General features: G+C 39.2%; 1 protein-coding gene across 2 annotated transcripts in view; it reads left to right on the top strand.

Moving 5' to 3' along the window:
* fam184ab (family with sequence similarity 184 member Ab) overlaps positions 1-22,125 on the top strand; it is a 208,681-nt gene that overhangs the window by 40,393 nt on the left and 146,163 nt on the right. For both annotated transcript variants that reach the window (XM_079832089.1, XM_079832090.1), the window contains exons 2-3: positions 17,529-17,960; positions 19,755-20,177. In XM_079832089.1, coding sequence (XP_079688215.1) covers positions 17,529-17,960; positions 19,755-20,177 — 855 coding nt within the window. The remainder of the gene's footprint in view (positions 1-17,528; positions 17,961-19,754; positions 20,178-22,125) is intronic.

Here is a 22,125-nt window from a genome sequence, read left to right as displayed (position 1 = left end):
TGGAACGTATAGAACGTCCTATCAGGAAGTCAAAGGAATGAAGCTGAATCCCCACAGACAGGCTGAGATTCTTGGGATTGATTTATTTCTAATCAAAAACCCCTGGTCTAGGGAAACAGGGTTAATGCATAATTCAGACATAAAGAAATGGCTCCAATTCATGAGTGTGAATATGAATAGGCACACGGGAAGTTGAATTGTCATTTGAATTATATTTACAGGAAGAGTAATTTACTGAATTAAAATAACAAAAGATCAACACAGGCTGTGCATTCTGGGAAATCTGTCTGTCTGTCAGTCGCTCTGTCTGTTGTTCTAGTGTTCTACCTGTTGTTCTATAGCTCTCTGTCGTTCTATCTGTCGTTCTGTCATTCTTTTGTTATCTGTCATTCTCTCATTCTATCTGTTGTTCTATGGCTCTCTGTCGTTCTGTCATTCTATGGCTCTCTGTCGTTCTATCTGTCATTCTATCTGTTGTTCTATGGCTCTGTCGTTCTATCTGTCGTTCTGTCATTCTATGGCTCTCTGTTGTTCTATCTGTCATTCTATCTGTTCTATTGTTATCTGTCGTTCTATCGCTCTCTGTCTTTCTATCTGACATTCTGTCATTCTATCTGTTGTTCTATTGTTATCTGTCATTCTATCGCTCTGTCTTTCTATCTGTCATTCTATCTTTATCTGTCCTTCTATCTGTCCTTCTATCTTTATCTGTCCTTCTATCTGTCCTTCTATCTTTATCTGTCCTTCTATCTGTCCTTCTATCTTTATCTGTCCTTCTATTGGTTGTTCTATCGCTCTGTCAATCTATGTCATTCTGTCATTCTATCTGTCATTCTATCTGTTGTTCTATGGCTCTCTGTCGTTCTATCTGTCGTTCTGTCCTTCTATCTGTCGCTCTTTTGTTATCTGTCATTCTATCTGTCCTTCTATCTGTCATTCTATCGTTCTATCTGTCGCTCTTGTTATCTGTCATTCTATCTGTCATTCTATCTGTCATTCTATCGTTCTATCTGTCGTTCTGTCTGTCATTCTATCATAATATGGTGTTCTATCATTCTATCTGTCGTTCTATCTGTCATTCTGACATTCTATCTCTCTATCTGTTGTTACCTGTTGAACTGTCGTTCTATTGCTCTCTGTCATTCTGTCTTTCTATAGCACTATCTGTCGCTCTGTCGTTCTATTGCTCTATCTGTCATTCTGTATTTCTATCGATCTATTTGTCATTATCTGTCGCTCTGACATTCTATCTGTCGTTCTATCATTCTGTCGTTCTATGGCTCTAGCTGTCGTTCTGTCATTCTATCAATCTATCTGTCATTATCTGTCGCTCTGACATTCTATCTGTCGTTCTATTGCTCTACTGTCGCTTTGTCGCTCTATAGTTATTTTGTTTTATCTTTTTATCTTTCTGTCTGTCTGTCTAGCCAACATTCAAAACAAACTTTTTCAGTTTTCAATTTAAATACAAAATTATACAAATCATACAAGTTCAAATTGTAATTGTCCATCCTGTTTGTTAACTCAATTTAAATCAAACTCAGGTATTAATTCAATTCTACATGATGAACAACCCCGCTAGGCAGCCATAAATTGAACACTGAAGACTTTTCTCATTTGTTTTTCAAACCCATATCCGAGTTTCAAGTTCAAGCTCCCAAAGATATGCCTGTGATGCGAGCTGCAACGGCTCACTAGTTCGCAAAAGGTGTTTTTGAGATGGAGATGTGGATTTTAAAGTGCTCTGAAGTCTGATTTAAAACGTCTCCTGCAGGTTTAAATTCCACTGGGTGTAAATCTCAGCCTGCAAATAGTTCTTTTCGCCTTGATTTTTTTTTCTTTCCTGTCGTTACTGCCCATCAAAGCTCTGACCCCACTTGCTCAGCTGTCGGAGTTGGCTTGCTTGAACTTCTCTTATGCCCTCATTTAGTACTTTGCTTTTTCTTAGAAGGAAACTTTCCATGGCACCCTTTCCTCACAATGTGCTTGCTTTTTGCTTATTCGCCGGGTGCTTTGTTTTGTTTTTGGCGCTGATTCTGGAACTCAGACTAATTAGAAGCTGCAATCTTTACTCTCTAGAGGAATGGTGTCCGTAGTATTGCATAATACCCTCTGGTATCTGTGGTTTCATTACTGGTGAAAGAGTGGAGAAGATATACAAGAACTATGAAAAAAATGAAGAAGATGACAGCTCACGTAGGAGGCATCTCATCCTACGGTTTTCCAGCCCCAGACTCTACATGAAGCTTGTTTCACCTTAAAGTAAAAAAGTCACACGGTGACATATGATGTTACTATTCAAGATAAAAAGTCAAATAGCAAGATACAAACAGTCGCATTTATGAGATACAGTCACATTGCAAGACATAAAATTACCTTGTGAGATGAAATGAATGAAGAATTTGCAAACTCTTAAGTCAAAATCGGTAGATATAAAGCATTTACGAGAAATAAAGCTGCATTTACTCTGAGGTGGAAATTCTTCCATAACCTGGTCTATGAGGTAGCTGATTAATGAATCTACTGTAACGCCTTTCAAATAACCATGTCCTTTTGATTTATTATCTTGCTCAAGAATGCCATTGATATTTACAGTAGGCTCTGCCAATATCTGTAACTTCAGTGCCTGCGTTAGCTTAACCCAAAGCTGCTTGGTGCAGCAAACTTTCCAGGGCATTGAACAAGCACTGCCACCCTGTCTAAACACACTCTATATCCTTTTGTCCTCAGGAGTTGCATGAACCAAATCGGCTGTTGTGCAGAAAGACTTTGTTTCTCTAAATAACAGCTTGGAAACTCTGGAGTGACCTACCTATTTTCCATACAAGTACAACAAAATCCATTTGTTATTCCAAAACTGCAGATTGACCCTTTTTCCTGCTCCAAAGACAAAACGAGCAGAGAAGGCAAGTGTTATCTTAAAAGCGGATTATTGGCTTTGTGTTCTGATTGTTCGTAGTGCACAGATCAGAATTAAACACACGCTAATGAACATCCTGCAGCATTTGTACCATTTATCTGCTTTTACGTTGTGGTTTGTAACTTTGTAAGTTAGCTGTGCTTTATTAGATTTAACAGGCCTGTCTTTTATGATACACGGGGCAACTTTTTGAGCAATGTTGCTGGGCAAAAAAGTTGCCTCGTTTATCATCACCTTAAGGCCCTGTTTACAATAGTGCGTTTTCGCTTTAAGACGCATAACCTTTGCTATGGTTATGCCTGAGACTTTTGGAAATGCTGCACTCCCCGTTTTAGTTTTAAAGGTCCCATGGCATGAAATTTTCATTTTAGGAGGTTTTTCAACATTAATATGAGTTCCCCTAGCCTGAATATTGTGCCTAAGTGGCTAGAATTTTTGATCGGTGTAAACCAAGTTCTGGCTGTCTTCAGGCTTGTGTCTCGTAGACCTCGTTAAACCACGCCCCCACAGCCAATCACAACAGTGGGCGTTTTTACTGAAGTCTCACAGCAGACACGCCTCTTGAAACAGGGCATTCAGCCAGAGGGCAAACATCAGTATAAAAAAATGCCTTTTATTTCTAAATTATGACATTTTATGATGTAAAAATCATACTAACATTATAAGTACATTATAAAATAAAATAAAAAATCCATGCCATGGGACCTTTAAAACTCCGGGGTTGTGTTTCAGAGATGGACCAAAAGAGACTTTTGAAAACAAAGGCATGGATTTGGTCCCTGATTGGGCCTTCTGGGTCATTGCGAATCTTTCCCTGATTCTTAAAGCCCCAATCATATGACCATTGCGCTACCGGAACACGGCAATAACAGACCAACAACCATCTCAACAACCGTGTAAACAATAATATGGAGACACTGTTGTCCCTTTTAGCAGCCATTGGGCAGTTAAACTCTGCAACTGTGTTTACACTTGAACGTTTATGCCCAGTGTGCATGAATGGTCATGTGACATGTGTTTTCGGTAGTGTAGTGTGGACGGAGAACTTTTCTGAAACGCAATGGAAACCGTATACACTCTAAAAAATGCTGGGTTAAAAACAACCCAAGTTGGGTTGTTTTTAATCCAGCATTTTTTAAAGTGTAGACGGCAGTATAGACGAGGATCACTTTCATTTTATAATGCTGTGTTAAAGCGAAAACGCACACACTAGTGTGTGAACAGCCTGAAAGTTTTAAGGAGTTTTATTTGGCTCTTAACTTTATTGCCCTAGAAAGCAGCCATGAAGGGCAGTTAAACTGAAGTGTGAATATTCATGTTGAACTGAGATTCGTAGGAAAGTGTCGGATAAAATAAACACTTGAAGTGTACAGCCGTGCTTCACAAAATTGGCAACATTCACAACCTAAATGTTTTGTTCAAACATTTCTGTCAGGGTTTTGTTTGGGAAATTTCTTGTTCAGTTGGACAGTGACAATAAAGACATTTACGAAATGTTTCTATTTCAAATAAATTCTGTTCTTTTAGACTTTCTATGACACAAAGAATCTTGAAATAAAATATCGCAGTTTCCACAAAAATATTAAGCAGCACAACTTATAATAGTGATAATAATAATAAATGTTTCTTGAGCAGCAAATCAGCTTATTAGAATGATTTCTGAAGGATCATGTGACACTTAAGACTGGAGTAATGATGCTGAAAATTCAGCTTTGCATCACATTTAAATATAAATATATATTTAAATGGAAAAATTATTTTAAATTGTAATAATATTTCACACTATTACAGTTTTTTTTTTACTGTATTTTAAATCAAATAAATGCAGTCTTTGAGAGAGAGACTTCTTTCAATAACATTAAAAAAAACGTGCCGAACCCAAACTTCTGAACGGTATTTAATAATCAAAGCACAAAAATATAGCTTTTTAAAGATTGTTGTATAGATTCAGTAATCTGGTAAGTAGAATAGCCAACTTTTTAGACTGGGCATTGGTTTAATTCTTTAGTGGACATTTTTTAGACTTTCATTAAAACTTTTGCATTAAAAAAAATGCAATGTGTCTTTTGGGCAACTGGCTAGAGAAGAGTTTTGTTATGACTTTAAATTTCTTCTGAGATTCCACAAGTGTTGTAGCGATATACTCACAGCATTCTCAGACCCTGTAGAATTGATTTTGAACTGGCTCTGTAAACACGCCTGACAGCTTTCGCTATTGGCTGTAGCACCCAAGGCAAAGGCAGCACATAGAATTTAAAGTGAGCTTATTTTTCAGTGCCTGTGGCAAAGGAAGTGTAGCTTGAGAGACCTTGTTGTATGACCCCTTCATTGAATGTGTTCAAAAACACTGCAAATGTCAAAGATATTCTATGAGTCTTCATGCAGAATTTCAGTTTCAGAGCATAGACATTTTTTTATGAACTGACCTCATCCAGGCAGGCGTATTTCATCACAGCCATCCATCTCTTCTATCTCTGCATTCATACTGTAGATTAGCCATTTTTCCCTCTATTTCAAGAGATATTCTGTATTCAATAAAAAAAATTGTCATACACTATAAAAAAACATTTTCCCTAAGGATTGTACCCTGCCTTATCCTGCTTGTTTTGGTGGAGCTGCTCTCAAGTGTGACTGTGATGCACATATGCATCCTAATAATGTGTCAGAATCTCTCCATATACTCACATGCAAATGGAAGAGAGAGATTACTGCAAATTAAGAAAACATCTTCATCAGTTAGATAACACATGTTTTGCTTGCAAATGCTTGCAAATACTCAATGCAAACAAATACAGAAACACCTGCAAATACTCAACTCACATCCAAATACAGAAACATCTGCACATACTCACAACACAACCAAATACAGAAACAACTGCACCACATACAGAAACACCTGCAAATACTCACAACACAACTAAATACAGAAACACCTGCAAATACTCATAACGCAACCAAATACAGAAACACCTGCAAATACTCACAACCCAACCAAAAACAGAAACATGCTGCAAATACTCACAACACAACCAAATACAGGAACACCTGAAAATACTTACAACACAACCAAATACAGAAACACCTGAAAATCCTCACAACACAACCAAATACAGAAACACCTGCAAACACTCACAACACAACCACATACAAAAACACCTGCAAACACTCACAACACAACCACATACAAAAACACCTGCAAATACTCACAACACAACCAAATACAGAAACACCTGCAAATACTCACAACACAACCACATACAGAAACATGCTGCAAATACTCACAACCCAACCAAATACAGAAACACCGGCAAATACTCACAACATAACCAAATACAGAAACACCTGCAAATACTCACAACACAACCACATACAGAAACGTGCTGCAAATACTCACAACCCAACCAAATACAGAAACACCTGCAAATACTCACAACACAACCAAATACAGAAACACCTGCAAATACTCACAACACAACCAAATACAGAAACACCTGCAAATACTCACAACACAACCAAATACAGAAACACCTGCAAATACTCACAACACAACAAAATACAGAAACACCTGCAAATACTCACAACACAACCAAATACAAAAACACCTGCAAATACTCACAACACAACAAAATACAGAAACACCTGCAAATACTCACAACACAACCAAATACAGAAACACCTGCAAATACTCACAACACAACAAAATACAGAAACACCTGCAAATACTCACAACACAACCAAATACAGAAACACCTGCAAATACTCACAACACAACCAAATACAGAAACATGCTGCAAATATGGTAAATGGTAAATGGACTGCATTTATATAGCGCTTTCATCCAAAGCGCTTTACACATTGCCTCACATTTACACACCAACGGCGGTGTCAGCCATGCAAGGCGCCATCCAGCTCGTCGGGAGCAGCTAGGGTTAGGTGTCTTGCTCATGGACACCTCGACACTTGGTCAGGTGGAACCGGGGATCGAACCACCAACCTTCTGGTTTGTAGACAACCTACATGAACCACTGAGCCACTGCCGCCAAGTAAATAAAGTAAGCAAATAAAGAAATGTGCTGCAAATACTCACAACACAACCAATATATTTTAAAGTATAATTTATTCCTGCGATAGTAAAGCTGAATTTTCAGCATCATTAGTCCAGTCTTCAGTGTCACATGATCCTTCAGAAATCATTCTAATATGCTGATTTGCTGCTTGAGAAACATCTTCTCAGTATCAATGTTGAAAACATTGTTGAAAAAAAAAAAGTAATTTCTTAAAAAAAAAAAAAAAAGTATTGACCCCTAACCTTTGAATGGTAGTACAAGTAATGCAGTCTGATCCTCATGACTAATGGCTGGAAGACCTGCCAAACTCTCAGGAGCCGAAGCTGGGTGTTTTGAAGCACTTTTGGCTCTGTAGATTTGTAGAAGTTAAACTCCCTCTCACCTTTTCATTAATGAAAAGGAAGTTGACATTTGAAGAAATACTTTGCTATGAAACCAAAGGGAATAAACATAAATGTATTTTACACCTCCAGGTTCACTGCAGCCAGTGCCCATTTATATAACAGGAAATTAGAGCTACAAAACTCTTTATGAGGCTTTTAATCATGATTAATGTTCACAATATAGAGGGACATCGTCTGCACCAAGTTGTTTTCATTTCCAAGTTTTTCCTGTTAGAGCAAACTGTTCTTTTTCAACTGCTTTAATTACCTCTTCGTTGAAGGTGTGCCTTGCAGTTTAGTGGATACCATGCATATAATTACACTAATTAGCACTATCTCTCAACTTCATTATAACCCATTTCCTTACTTAATGAATATTCATAAGCCTGCAAATTACAAACGGATCTTGTGTGCTAGAGAATGCAGAATCTATCAACAAAGAGCTCGATTGAATGGTGACATATTTATTTTGCATGGTCCATCATGAAGCCAAGTCAATAGCTGTGAGGAAAGCTCTCATTGCACATTATAGACCCACCGGTTTTAATCTCCAACCAAGGCACATCTTGTGAAACAGGCTGTGATTGAAGCAGCACAATAACCCTTCGTCGCCCCAAAAGTGATCTGGACCAATTTACAGACAGCCTTTATACACTGAACAATATGGTGTTCTCTCTGCACCATTGCAAATGACTGTAATTATCATTATCATGGCCTTGGTCTTATTGACTGATGTTGGAACAGTTGTAATGACTCTCAGATTCAAGTACAAAGTGATTAAGACTTCCCAGTGTTGTGGGAGTTAATGGGTTTTCTCATATTCCAGTTCTGAGTAGGCCGAAAACTCAATGACTGCCAAATTTACTGGACTAAAGATTGAGCCAATGTGGCAAATCAAAAAAGAACAATAAAATCTTGTGTGAAACCCCTCATTACAAAGGCGGTTCTAAACCCTTGAGAGCTGCCTTGATTGCTATTGTCTACATAGGCCGGTATTAAGAAAATCTTTTATATTTAATGTGAATTTAAAAATGTCTAACTATGCCAGCTCAACTATTTGTCAGAACTCAATTCATAACACAAATCAGGGATATGTTTGCAAGGGGCGCTATAACGCTCAATAGTCTGTGTTGTCTTTCGGATTGACTAATATCAGAACAGTTTTAAGAGAATCCTACTGCACAAATTAGATTTTTACGACTCCTTTCTACTCCATCCTTCCTATAATAAAAATATACAGATCAGGCATAACATTATGACCTAATTTTGTGTTGGTCCCCGTTTTGCTGCCAAAACAGCCCTTACCCGTCACGGCATGGACTCCACTGGACCCCTGAAGGTGTGCTGTGGTATCTGGCACAAAGATGTTAGCAGCAGATCCTTTAAGTCCTGTAAATTGTGAGGTGGGGCCTCCATGGATTGGACTTGTTTGTCCAGCACATCCCACACATTGATTGAGATCTGGGGAATTTGGAGGCCAAGTCAACACCTCACAACTCATTGTTGTGCTCCTCAAACCATTCCTGAACCATTTTTGCTTTGTGACAGGGCGCATTATCCTGCTGAAAGAGACCACAGCCACCAGGGAATACCGTTTCCATGAATGCTTAGGTAAGTGGTACGTGTCAAAGTAATGTCCACATGGATGGCAGGACCCAAGGTTTCCCTGCAGAACATTGCCCAAAGCATCACACTGCCTCCGCCAGCTTGCCTTCTTCCCATAGGGCATCCTGGTGCCATGTGTTCCCCAGGTCAGCGACGCACATGCACCCGGCCATCCACCTGATGTAAAAAACGTGATTCATCAGACCAGGCCACCTTCTTCCATTGCTCCGTGGTCCAGTTCTGATGCTCACGTGCCCACTGTTGGCACTTTCGGTGGTGGACAGGGGTCAGCATGGGCACCCTGACTGGTCTGCGGCTATGCAACCCCCATACGCAACAAACTGCGATGCACTGTGTATTCTGACACCTTTCTATCAGAACTTGAGCAACTTGAGCTACAGTAGCTCGTCTGTTTGATCAGACCACACGGGCCAGCCTTCGCTCCCCAAGTGCATCATTGAGCCTTGGTCGCCCATGACCCTGTCGCCAGTTCACCACTGTTCCTTCCTTGGACCACTTTTGATAGATACTGACCACTGCAGACCGGGAACACCCCACAAGAGCTGCAGTTTTGGAGATGTTCTGACGTCTAGCCTTCACAATTTGGCCCTTGTTAAACTCACTCAAATCCTTGCGCTTGCCCATTTTTCCTGCTTCTAATACTTGCTGCCTAATATATCCCACCCACTGACAGGTGCCGTGATGAAGAGAACTAAACTAAATTAGAAATGTTGCCTAGAAAATGGCAACTGAAATACGTTTTTTTTTCTTATATTTATATATATATTTTTTTTTTAATTCATTTTAAAACTATTCTTAACAATAATTGCTAGCACAGGTAACCGTGTTGTCCCTTTGAGGTTTGCTAATTTCACAGTAACAACGATAACGTCATAGTAAGTAGCCTATATAAATGTGTTTGCAATGTGTTTACAACCCTAGCATGCACAAAGCAGGATGCATAATTAGTAGTACATACAAATATGCTGTATTCATAAAAATACCCAAATGACCCGTGTGTTGCAAGAATTTGACATGTATGTCCGCTGGACATTTTACTATCCTATGATGCCACAGGAGAGGATTCACCATATTTTAAATGGAGGGGAACAGCGATGCTGCTGCTGCTGATGCTGGTCACATGACAATTGCAACATGGTGGATCTGGTATGTTTATGCATACTTATAGAAAATATATATTTTTTTTGAGAAGTAAATTCTTTGTTAAATGTAGTACGTACTCTGACAGTATGTGAATGAGGTTTCTACCTATATGTTCATGGCTAATTAAGTAATGGGTAACATTAGCATATTGCTAAGCTAACAACAATTCTCTAAGCACACACAGTAACATTTTTGAATAGATGAACCTGGTCAAAAAAGAGACATCAAGTTAGAAGCGTAGCCTACCTATGATGCCTTTAAATCTTGTCTAGACAGCTAGCTCGCTCGATTATAGGCACAGAGCTCATGGCTGTGGCTTTTATTTACAGCATGGTAGTAATTTTAGCACTGTACTGGAATGTACCAATTGAGCATTTTCAGAGAAATATGACTAGACTCAAACATAATAGCCGCAAAATTTACTCTCTTTGTAAGTGAAATAGCTAGACTGTTCCAGGAGCATTTTTCTCACTGTGAGTCATTGTACATCAGGTTGAGTGTGTAACTTCCAGGACATTCTGAGATTTAAAATGAATGCTGACACTCTGACTGCCTCCTGCATTTTAATGTAGTCTTATACAGGATGGCTGCCACTTTCATTTCATGAGCAACCTCTCGGGACTGTGTTTTGCCTTTCTTTCACTGTTGACTGTTGCTCAGGTAGATATCTAGTGTTATTCTTTTACACATCCTCCCATGAAAGTCCTATTTAGCTTGTGTCTACGTGAAAGATGGTGGAAAGCAACTGTCCAATAGATGTAAGTGAATGATTTTGTAAAGTTATTTAAATTTTTTTTAGCTTTTACTCACTCACACTTCATAGTTTGCTTTATGCAAGTTAATTATTTGATAACACTTAAAGCTACACTATGTAACTTTTCCGTCCACTAGAGGTCACCTGTTCAAAACAAAGGCGTAGTTTGATGACGCCACGTTTGAGCGCAGAATCTCGGGACATGTGGTCTTCACCTCACAGCCGGTGGGAAACAGTCAGGATAGGACTCGGGCAGAAATCATGTTCATGGATGCGATTATTAACATTACTGTAGTCTGAAGCAGAGCAGGAGCGAGTGTTGTGGAGCTGAGCAAGGCCGCAGGAGCGATTGAAGAGCGGGACTGTTATTATGGCATAGTCGCTGGCGGGACTTTTATTATGACACGGTTGCCGGCGGCACATCCTCTTCTCCAGTGCTGAGTGTGAGGTAACGCAGCTCTGTTTATCGTATTAGATATATCTGAGTGTGTTGAAAAGGAAGTTATGACGTTCGCTCGGCGGCTGCTATGACACTTGTTCACACTGCAGTGAGAGTAAAGTGTTTCACTGAATAAAACCGGAGACCGAGGGTGACGCAGATATGACGCAATCGACAGACGACTCCCTCACACGCATAGCTCACACGTCCCGGCTCCTTGGTTAAAATAGCAATTTTCTCACGATTTACAAATAGTTGAACACATTTGGGATATTCTAAGTACTCAACTGAACAAAATATATAACACTGGCCTAGTGGTTTCTGGATGTTTTACTGCAAAAATCCTACATAGTTCACCTTTAATAAGATTCTATGTGTTAACATTATGTAATGCATTAGCTAAAATGTATTAATCTGAGTTTATTTGCATTTACACGCCTGCAAGTTATATATATTATGCGTTTTAAAAATTGTGTAGCTGTTTGTGCATGTATAAGATCAAAGTTACAAAGCTCATCGTCTTCCACAAATTGATTTTTTCTACATAAGAGATGACACTGACCCAGACCTGCCTAAAACGCCTTGATCAAAGTCCAGGAATTACTTCCTCAAACGTCCACATCACAATGTGACTTATTAGCATAATGCCCTCCCAAAGGCATACGCAAAGAAAGAAAGTGATGCTTCAGTGTCTTGTAGTGTTGTCGTCATGTCGCAGAGACGTTGTGTGTTTGGATGCGAAAGCAAGACCGAATTAGACTGGGTAAACCCAGCCTGATCTGCCGGCGATTTGATTTCGCCCTGCAACTCAGTCTGTAAACCTGTACATTCATTTCTACTGCTTCTGTTACTCTTTTGCGGGAACCAATCACAGACTGGCTTATCCACCTGGCGCGTTATTGGCGGGTTTAACACAATGACGGATAGAGAAATGATGGGTCGTTGCCCGTCGATCACGCCTCTTGTGGTCTGATTGGTTGAAGTACTATCCAATTGCATACAGAGTCATTTGAATTATGCTCGTTGATCACGCCTCTTGTGGTCTGATTGGTTGAAGGACTATCCAATTGCGTACAGAGTCATTTAATTTATGCCCGTTTATCAGGCCTATTGTGCAGTATAGAAAATACATAGCAGACTCCCCAGACCAATGTTCAATCTTAAATTGAGCTTGGTCTGATGATAGCCAGACAAAGACCGCATTGTTTGGCCTTTCAAAAATGGATGAAATTAGGAATCAGAGGTTAAGGGTTATTTATAAAGCTGTCCCTGAGCAGTACAATCCTGAACCTGGGAGAGTAAAACACCGACTATATACAGAGGCTACTTAACCACTGTGAGACATTCTTCTCAAGTCGTGCTTGCAAAGTTGGTTCCGATCTCCGATTGATTGGATTGATCAATTGGCTTGATTTTCAGAGTCCGACTCGGACTCGGACTGATATGGTAAAACTGACAACATTATTATTAACTGTGTGTTTATATTTGCTTAAATTTTATGGTAAGGGGCTTTACTGGGTCAGCTGGCCAATTAGAGCAGTTTTTTGGAAGGAGGGACTTTGGAGAAATCAGAACGTATGAGACAGAATATACAGTATATGAAAAAATAGAATCATACGGCCTCTTTAAAATACATTCTCTCAAACCAGTTAATTGTTCATTGACTACTATTAGTTGACCTAAACTGTTAACATTGAGCCCCTCAGCCACCATCTAAACATTGAGATCTCTTTCCAGCTCAACCGTGGCTTGGCTACTGTAGCAGGAGGAGCCTGAAGGTGTTTAGCTTGTATGGGAACATGACTGACAAATTACATTAGAAAAGACGTTCAATTTCAGTTACAGAAGTGCAAGCCAAAATTCACTACATTTAGACCTTCAAAGACTAAACCGCTTATCAAAGCAACCTGGGCATTGCAACATCTTAAATGGACGCTTTAATACCATACAGTATCATTACGCACCCATTCAGAAAGACAAATATACCAAATTATAATGTTTACTGTCCAGTGTAGACGGCCTCAAACAGTTGTGCCGTGTCAAAATGCGCCCGGTGCAGATACATTGGATGGGTTTATCGAGTGAGTGTTAGCTAACTCAGTTGCTTACTCATGACACATAACACAGCTAAAAGTATCCTTAATAAGTTGGACCTTTCATTGAAAGTAGCCTTCATTTACCTATTAAGACATGCCTTCACAAGCACCCGTAAGAGCTGTATTTGAGATGTTTGAGTTGGGGGAGGCTTGTTACTTAAAGGGATGTTTGAAAAGATGCTTTATGATTCTGCTAGATGCCACTAGTGTCACAGAAACTACATACTTCACCTTTAACCTACATTTAATAAAATACTAAATAATAATTCAAATATTTTAATGTTTTCATTGTTAGTTCATATCTAATGCGTTAACTAATTAAAAATGTATTGAAAATGATTTATTAGATAATATGCATAAATAGTGCAGGTGTATTCAAATATACTGGTACAATAGGAAAAAAACAGCTTTCGGCATCATATACTGCTTGGTTTGGCTACTACTGTTCTTTATTTCCATCTTGAATCCCTTACGGGTTACTTTATAAAGACTGAGTCAGTAAGGCAGTTGCATCACCATTGGAAAACAGGCCTATTATCATTTGGTTCTGATAAGATGGAAACCAGTGTGTCAAGACTGCTTAAACAGGTTGTAAAGATTTTCCCTTTTGCACAGTAAAGGAGCAGATAACCCAACAGATACGGCTAGTTTTTACATATCGCTTGGGATAGACTCCAGGCATGCATTTACTAAGAGAGAGCAAACATGATCAAAGTACCCGAACCGCGCTTTTCTTCTATGTCCACTGGTGCCCTTATCAGCTCATTTTTATCTGGCTGAGAGAATGAACTGTGTGAATAGTGTGGTAAAAGAAAACTGGAGAATAATGGAATCCTCCATGGTCAATCCTGGGAGAGAGTCCGCTATAGATGTGATGAGAGTAGCACATACGTCTTCGACTGAGTCACTGTTTCTCACAGAAAGGGATTTGTAAAGGAGATAACTCTATTGTGCCGCTTTCAGGTAGCCGAACGGCTCTCACCTAATCAGATGTCTAGACAATTATGGAAATGAAGTGGGAGCCGGACACACAAAGCATGAGAATTGCAGTCGAAGGTCACTTTGTTTCCAAACAATCAAGCAGGAATAAGAGATGTTTATTCAGGCTTTTTATACTGTATGTCGCTGTTATTATGTTTGTGCATTTTAAAATCCCGGGACTGACAATGGTGGATGTAGGGAATGAATTACTAATCTCTGTGTAATACTTATCAAAACATTAAAAGAATCATGTTAAAATATTCACAAGCTAAGATTTAGTTTCTGTCATTTTATTAGGCATTTCAATAAAATAACAAAAAGTGTTCATGAGCAACCCAAAGTTTCATTTTATTAAGGCAATCTCAGACCCATTTTTTGGAGACTTTCAAGCTCTCTCCTGAGTTATTGAGGGAATTAAAAATTAAAAACATCTCTGAAAACATGTCTCTAGTTTATGTGCACAGTTTTTACTGTTATTAGCGTTCTTAAAGAAAATGATGCATTAGCCAACACATTCATGCTATAATAAAAACTAAATAATTAATCTTTTTAATAATTAATCTCTTTGGACTAGCAGTCCGAGGCAGATCTCAGCTGGCTGGTTGCAACCCAAAAATGGGTCACATTTCTGTTCTAATAGGGTCACAGACTGGGAAGCTGAAAAATAATTAAAATGATATATTGCAACTAACAATATTCGTAATTATATTTAATAATTGCATAATCAGGATAGCAAAAAAAGTCTAATTAAAATCTACAGTATTTTGGTGCAAATTCATCTGTAACTTTGTAGAAGTAGGCAAATTTGTCAGGTCTTCAAAAACCTTGAATAAAACAGTAAAATAAAATATGACACAATGAACATTGCTATTGTTGCTTTGTTTTTTTCTTATACAGCCTATGCAATGCTAATATTTTTGCATGTTGTCAAGTCTATATATATATTCATAGCCAAAAGTGTTTCTCACAGAAAAGTATTGAAATTACGCATGTTTTGCTATGTATGTTTATTTCCTTTGTGTGTATTGGAACAACACACAAAAAAGGCAAATTTGACATAATTTCACACAAAACTCCAAAAATGGTCTGGACAAAATTATTGGCACCCTTAACATAATATTTGGTTGCACACCCTTTGGAAAAAATAACTGAAATCAATCGTTCCTATAACCATCAATACGCTTTTACCTCCTCTCATCCGGAATTTTGTACCACTCTTCTTTTGCAAACTGCTCCAGGTCTCTCTTATTGGAAGGGCGCCTTTTCCCAACAGCAATTTTAAGATCTCTCCACAGGTGTTCAATGGGATTTAGATCTGGACTCATTGCTGGCCACTTCAGAACTCTCCAGCGCTTTGTTGCCATCCATTTCTGGGTGCTTTTTGAAGTATGTTTGGGGTCATTGTCCTGCTGGATGACCCATGATCTCGGACGCAAACCCAGCTTTCTGACACTGGGCCCTACATTACGACCCAAAATCCTTTTGTAATCCTCAGATTTCATGATGCCTTGCACACAGTCAAGGCACCCAGTGCCAGAGGCAACAAAACAACCCCAAAACATCTTTGAACCTCCACCATATTTGACTGTAGGTACCCTTGTTCTTTTCTTTGTTGGCTTAATTCCGTTTTCGGTAAACAGTAGAATGATGTGCTTTACCAAAAAGCTCTATCTTGGTCTCATCTGTCCACAAGACGTTTTCCCGGAAGGATTTTGGCTTACTCGTGTACATTTTGGCAAACTGTAGTCTTGCTTTTTTATGTCTCTATGTCAGCAGTGGGGTCCTCCTGGGTGTTTAATTTCATTCAAATGTCGACGTATAGTTCACGCTGACATATGATGCACCCTGAGCTTGCAGGACAGCTTGAATTTCTTTGGAACTTGTTTGGGGCTGCTTATCCACCATCCGGACTATCCTGCGTTGCAACCTTTCATAAATTTTTCTCTTCTGTCCACGTCCAGGGAGATTACAGTGCCATGGGTTGCAAACTTCTTGATAATGTTGAGCACTGTGGACAAAGGAACATCTAGATCTCTGAAGATGGACTTGTAACCTTGAGTTTGTTGATATTTTTCCACAATTTTGGTTCTCAAGTCCTCAGACAGTTATCTTCTCCTCTTTCTGTTCTCCATGCTTAGTGTGGCACACACCGAATCACAATGCAAAGACTGAGTCAACTTCTCTCCTTTTTATCTGCTTTCAGGTGTGATTTTTATATAGCCCACACCTGTTACTTGCCCTAGGTGAGTTTAAAGAAGCATCACATGCTTGAAACAAACTTATTTATCCACAACTTTGAAAGGGTGCCAATAATTTTGTCCGGACCATTTTTGGAGATTTGTGTGAAATTATGTGAAAAAATTGTTCCAGTACACACAAAGGAAATAAACGTGTAAAGCAAAACATGCGTAATTTCAATACTTTTCTGTTAGAACATTTTCTGGAAAAACTTCAGGGGTGCCAACACTTTTGGCCATGACTGTATATATATATATATATGTATGTATGTGTGTATGTATATGTGACCCTGGATCACAAAACCATTTTTTTTTTTACTGAGATTTATACATCATCTGAAAGCTGCATAAATAAGCGACTTTTGACTGGTTTTGTGGTCCAGTGTATATATATAGACTTGATGTCTAATGTACACTTTAGAACCACTGCAGAAAAAGTTTAGAAAGGGACAGAAAAGTTTTGATGTAAATAAGGAATTAACCTATAAATATATGATGGAAAAGCTTTTATAGTCACATTTTTCCATATTTAAGCTGGACATAAATCTTCTGGATTTAAAGGTCAGTCAATGAAAGCTTGCTAAAGTGTGTCAGTCCCTTGTGTGGCTTTACATGTGTAATGCATTGAGCACAAATGCTCTAGATCAGCAAAACAGTGTTTACTTAACCTTTGCCATAATGCTTGTTCTGCACAGACTTCCTCAACCTTTTAATCTGTCATGGACGTTTTGCTTCGCGAGCAAACACAGTTTCTGTTGCCTAGAATGTTGTCGAAGATGATGACCACCATTTGATCTAACTTTTGAATGGATTACATCATTCGAGTCTCATTTACGGTTTGCTTTGTAGATCTCTCAGTTTTCTATCTTCTCGTCTCTCTAGGTGATCTACGCCCTTAACACCAAGAACGACGAACATGAAGCAGCCATCCAGACCCTGAAGGAGGCCCATGAGGAAGAGGTGCAGCAGATCCTCTCGGAAACACGGGAGAAGATCATGCAGTACAAGAGCAAGATCAGCGACGAGATGGACTTGAAGCGGCGCATTCAGTCCCTGGAGGAGTCCATGGAGCTGCACGACCGAATGAAGCGTCAGGCCCTGGCGGAGTTCGAGACGTACCGTCAGCGGGTGGAGGACATGCAGCTGTGCACAGAGGCGCAGCACACGCAGCGTGTGGTCACCATGTCCCGCGAGGTGGAGGACATGCGGCGCTCTTTCGAGGAGAAGCTCCGCTCCTTTGGACAGTTACAGTCCCAGTTTGAGCAGGAGAAACGGCAGGCTCTAGAGGAGCTACGTGCCGCACATCGGCAGGAGGTGTGTGGAGTGTTTTTAGAACGATTTACTTGTGGTTACATTTAAAAAGCAACCCAAACTCAGAGTTAATGCAGAGTGAAGCAGCATTTACTGTGAACTGAACCGTTCTGAGACACTGTAGACTCTGGCAGATAATGAGCTGCTCTTGTCTCATGTAAGAAAACAATGACGCATATCACATATCTGAAACACCCAGTGCATATATTTAATTTAATTAAATCACAGCATTTATGTTTTGATTATCACGGGCTGTTCTTTTTAATTAGTTTTTTCATTTGCGAACAGAACTTTCCACTCCCATTAGTTTTTTTGGAATTGTGCTCTCAAGCTAATTTTCCATTTAGTAAATCTGCCCTTAGTCTGTAAAATACCTTTAGTGACTTGTTGAAATATATTTTTCTAAAAGTTCTTTAAAGTTGCAGTGTGTGATTTTAAGCGGCATCTAGTGGTGAGGTTGTGAATTGCAATCGCCCACCGCTCAACCCTCCCTTTCGGCGCACATAGAGAAGCTACGGGGGCCGACACAGGACAAAAAAAGTTGTCGTTGGAGAGAGCAGAGAGTGACTAGCGCTCTGTAGAGAAGTTTGTCCGTTTAGGGCTACTGTAGAAACATGACAGCGCAAAATGGAGATTTCACTATAAGGGGACCCACGGTGTATGGAGATAGAAATGGCTCATTCTAAGGTAATAAAAACCATAACGGTACATTATAAAGTCTTTATACTCCACTGAAAACATAGCTATGTATATTATATTGCATTTCCATCATAGAAGATCCTCATAAATACTACACACTGAACCTTTAAATTCACGTTTGCAAAGTTCATAAATTGCCGCTTGTGGGGTTTGAACCTTTTGGGTGCCAGGTTAGATCTTAAACCACAAGGCTACACTTAAGTCGCGTTTCCACCGCAGGAACTTTCCCCAGGAACTAGGAACTTTGGGGTGGTACTCTGTGTGTTTCGACCGCAGGAACCAGGGTCTAAATGAAGTTCCGGGTAAATATTTCCCCTTCCAAACGGCCCTGCTCCCGGGGTAGTACTTTTTCAAAGTTCGGGAACTTTCGCTGGTGGGACTTGGGCGCTGAACATGCTGATTGGTTGAACTCACGCAGCATTTTTATTTCAACCGGCATTTTTAAAAGTCTTTTGCGAGGTTCGTTCGTTCTGCGTCCAGTAAATATCAGTCTTGCTCTTTCTGTCTGATGGCATGCGTTCGTCTCAGCAATCGCATGGTCAATGTCCGTAATAGCTAATAATAACAAACGTTATCTTATTTTAAATCTAGCTTTACAAGCTTTCAGAATACGCTTTAGTATCAGTACTCGTCTCTTTTCCACCGTTTTGTTAATGACCTCTTTATTAAAACAATACATAACTACCAAAAGCAGCGCTGCTTGCATCTCCTCCACTTGTTATTGTTGCAGACAGTATCGCGCAGAAATTATTCCTGTCCGTCTCTGACTGGGAGGAACATTTGCGCGCAGTCCCACGTCTCTGGGCTAATTTGCCTAATCTACCCGGTACTTTAGACCGCAGTGGAAACGCAGACAGTAGCAGATCTGGGGGGAAAAAAGTTCTTGTAAAAAAAGTTCCTGGTACAAATTGTTCCGGGTAGTTTCGGTGGAAACGCGGCTTTACTGTACATTAAACATTAAATAACTTCTGATTGGCTGTAAATGTGTCAAGTTTTGTAGCATTTTTATATTTATAATAGACTAATTAATTCGGAAGCATTGTTTGTCTTCTGCATCCATTTAAAAAATGTTGCCTTAAATAAATGTTGCTTTTACAGGTCCAAGAACTGCTTCGTTCACACCAAAGCCAGAATGCCAACTACAGCAAAGACCAGGAGAAACTGGGACAGCTTCATAAAGCGGAGGTGGATTCACTGACCGAAAGGGTGGAGGAACTGAAACAGGACAAAAAGCGTCTGGTGGAGGAGTACGAGGCCAAGCTAAGTAAAGCCCAGGCCTTCTACGAACGTGAACTGGAGGCCATGAAGCGCACGCAGCAGATGACCGCAGAGAACCTGCTGGCCTGGAAGAAGACCGAGGCGGAGCTGAGGAAGGAGTTCCAGGCGCAGGAAGCGGCGCTCCAGAAGACTCTGGGGAAGCTGCGCAGTGAACTGAAGCGGGTGCAGGAGGAGGCCAGGGAGAGCAGGGAGAAATCCCACAAACTGCAGGCCTCCCTCATGTCTGCGGAGAACAACATCAAGGTAAAGGCCACCGGATACATCACATGCCCTTTTTTCTGAAATAAAATGATGAGGGTTAGATACAACAGAACACAAGCACTTTTTGAATTTTTCCCTTTATTTCCTTTATTTTTGCATAGCAGTAGCTGCTTCAAAACAATGCATTTTGTTCCAAATCTTTCGTCTGTGGAATATAAGATATTTTTTGAAGAATGTTGGTAGGCTTCAGTTCAATTCTCTTTAACTTCCAATGTATTTTTCGTCCATACAATGGAAGTTAATAGCAAACATAACTGTTTGGTTACCAACATTATTAAAAAAAAAATTGTTTGTGTGTTGCAGATGAAATAAAGTCATACCAGTTGTAGACTATACCTTCAAATTAAATTAAATTAAATTATTGAAGTAAAAAAAAATATTACACATCAAACATGTTTGATTGGCTGTTTTTTTTTTCACATTGTGTAGAATTTCACTTTCACTGAGAAAAGTGAATGAACTTGAAGCTTAAAACTGAGACCAAAATGGGTCTTGTGCGTGTTTCCCACCTGGGTCCCACCTAGTGGCAAGTGCAATCCAACATGAAATCCATGTGGGCAATTGACATGGGGCCATTATGGAACCCATGGACAGTCCCATACAGAGCCCATTTCAAATACACATGGGCCCCACATACAAATGTTGTCTGGGTTAAAGCTGGGACCAAGATGGGTCTTGTGCGTGTTGCCCACTTGGGTCCCACCTAGTGGCAAGTGCAATCTAACATGAAATCCATCTGGGCAGTTAACGTGGGGCCATTATGGAACCCGCGGACAATCCTATATGGGATTTTTTAGCCCATTTCATACCCATATGGGCCCCGCATACAAATGTTGCCAGGGATGTTTAATCTCATTTTCTAATTTATCTAATAAGAATCATGTAATCTTAATAGTTAAAATGACCGCTAAATTCAATTTTTTTTCCTTACTTGGGGCCGGATTCACATACAGTTCTTAAGATAAATTCTAAGAAGTTTGTAAGAATGTTCCTATGTGAAATTCTTGAAAGATTCTTAAGAAGTTCTCAAAAAATGTCTTAAGAACATAATTATTTACTTAAGAAGAAAATTAAAGGTATTATTTGGTGTTATTGGATTGAAAGGTGGGGATTGCTGAATACTCGCTGAATGAAAAATACCTCAAAGCCCGTCTTTTCGTGCTGCGGCAGATTACCGTAGATATCATAATAAATGTGCAGATAATTTTCATCGTGACGACTTGACAGGAGTTAATCGCTCAGCATCGTGTTTTTAATGCGCCGTGTTGTTAAAAATCTTTATTTTAAAAGAGCCTGTCTATCTAGAGTGAATGCGTTCGGTATGTGTGTTATGCTGCCTCGCTAGTTCTAGCTTGAAGGAAAGCATCATATAGACTAAGCCTAAATGATCAATCAGTGTCACTTTAGAGTACTCGTCCACATTCACTAGTAGTAATATATATTATATTTAGCTAGCTACTGTTATGTTGTAATGCTTAATATTTGAAACAACCCAATAAATTCATTAAACATCTTACATTTTAGTATTTAAGGTTATCCTAACTTTAATGATTTTTAAGAACATACTTTTCGGGAATATGAATACGTATTAAATGTTATCTTAAGAACAATCTTAAGAAAAAAGATAAGAACATTATTAAGAAAAGTTTTTGGGAATACAAAATATTCTTATCTTTTTAGAAGATCTTATCTAAGTTAGAAAGTAAGAAGAAATTGGCAGTTAAGAAGAATTTTATTCTTAAGAATGTTTCCTGAATCTGGCCCCAGGTCACATTGTGAACAACTGTATTTTATGATGGTAAAATGCGTTACAAATACTGTTTAACGTTGATTTAAAACCTTTCAGAGGTATCGACACATGTTAGAACAAATACAGTATTTCCTAAACCCTCTGCAGTGTGTTTTGAATAATTAAAATGGCATACACAAA

The sequence above is a fragment of the Gobio gobio genome (genome assembly GCF_949357685.1).
Source record: "Gobio gobio genome assembly, chromosome: 12".
NCBI lineage: Eukaryota > Metazoa > Chordata > Actinopteri > Cypriniformes > Gobionidae > Gobio > Gobio gobio.
This window is presented reverse-complemented; position numbering and strand designations above follow the sequence as displayed.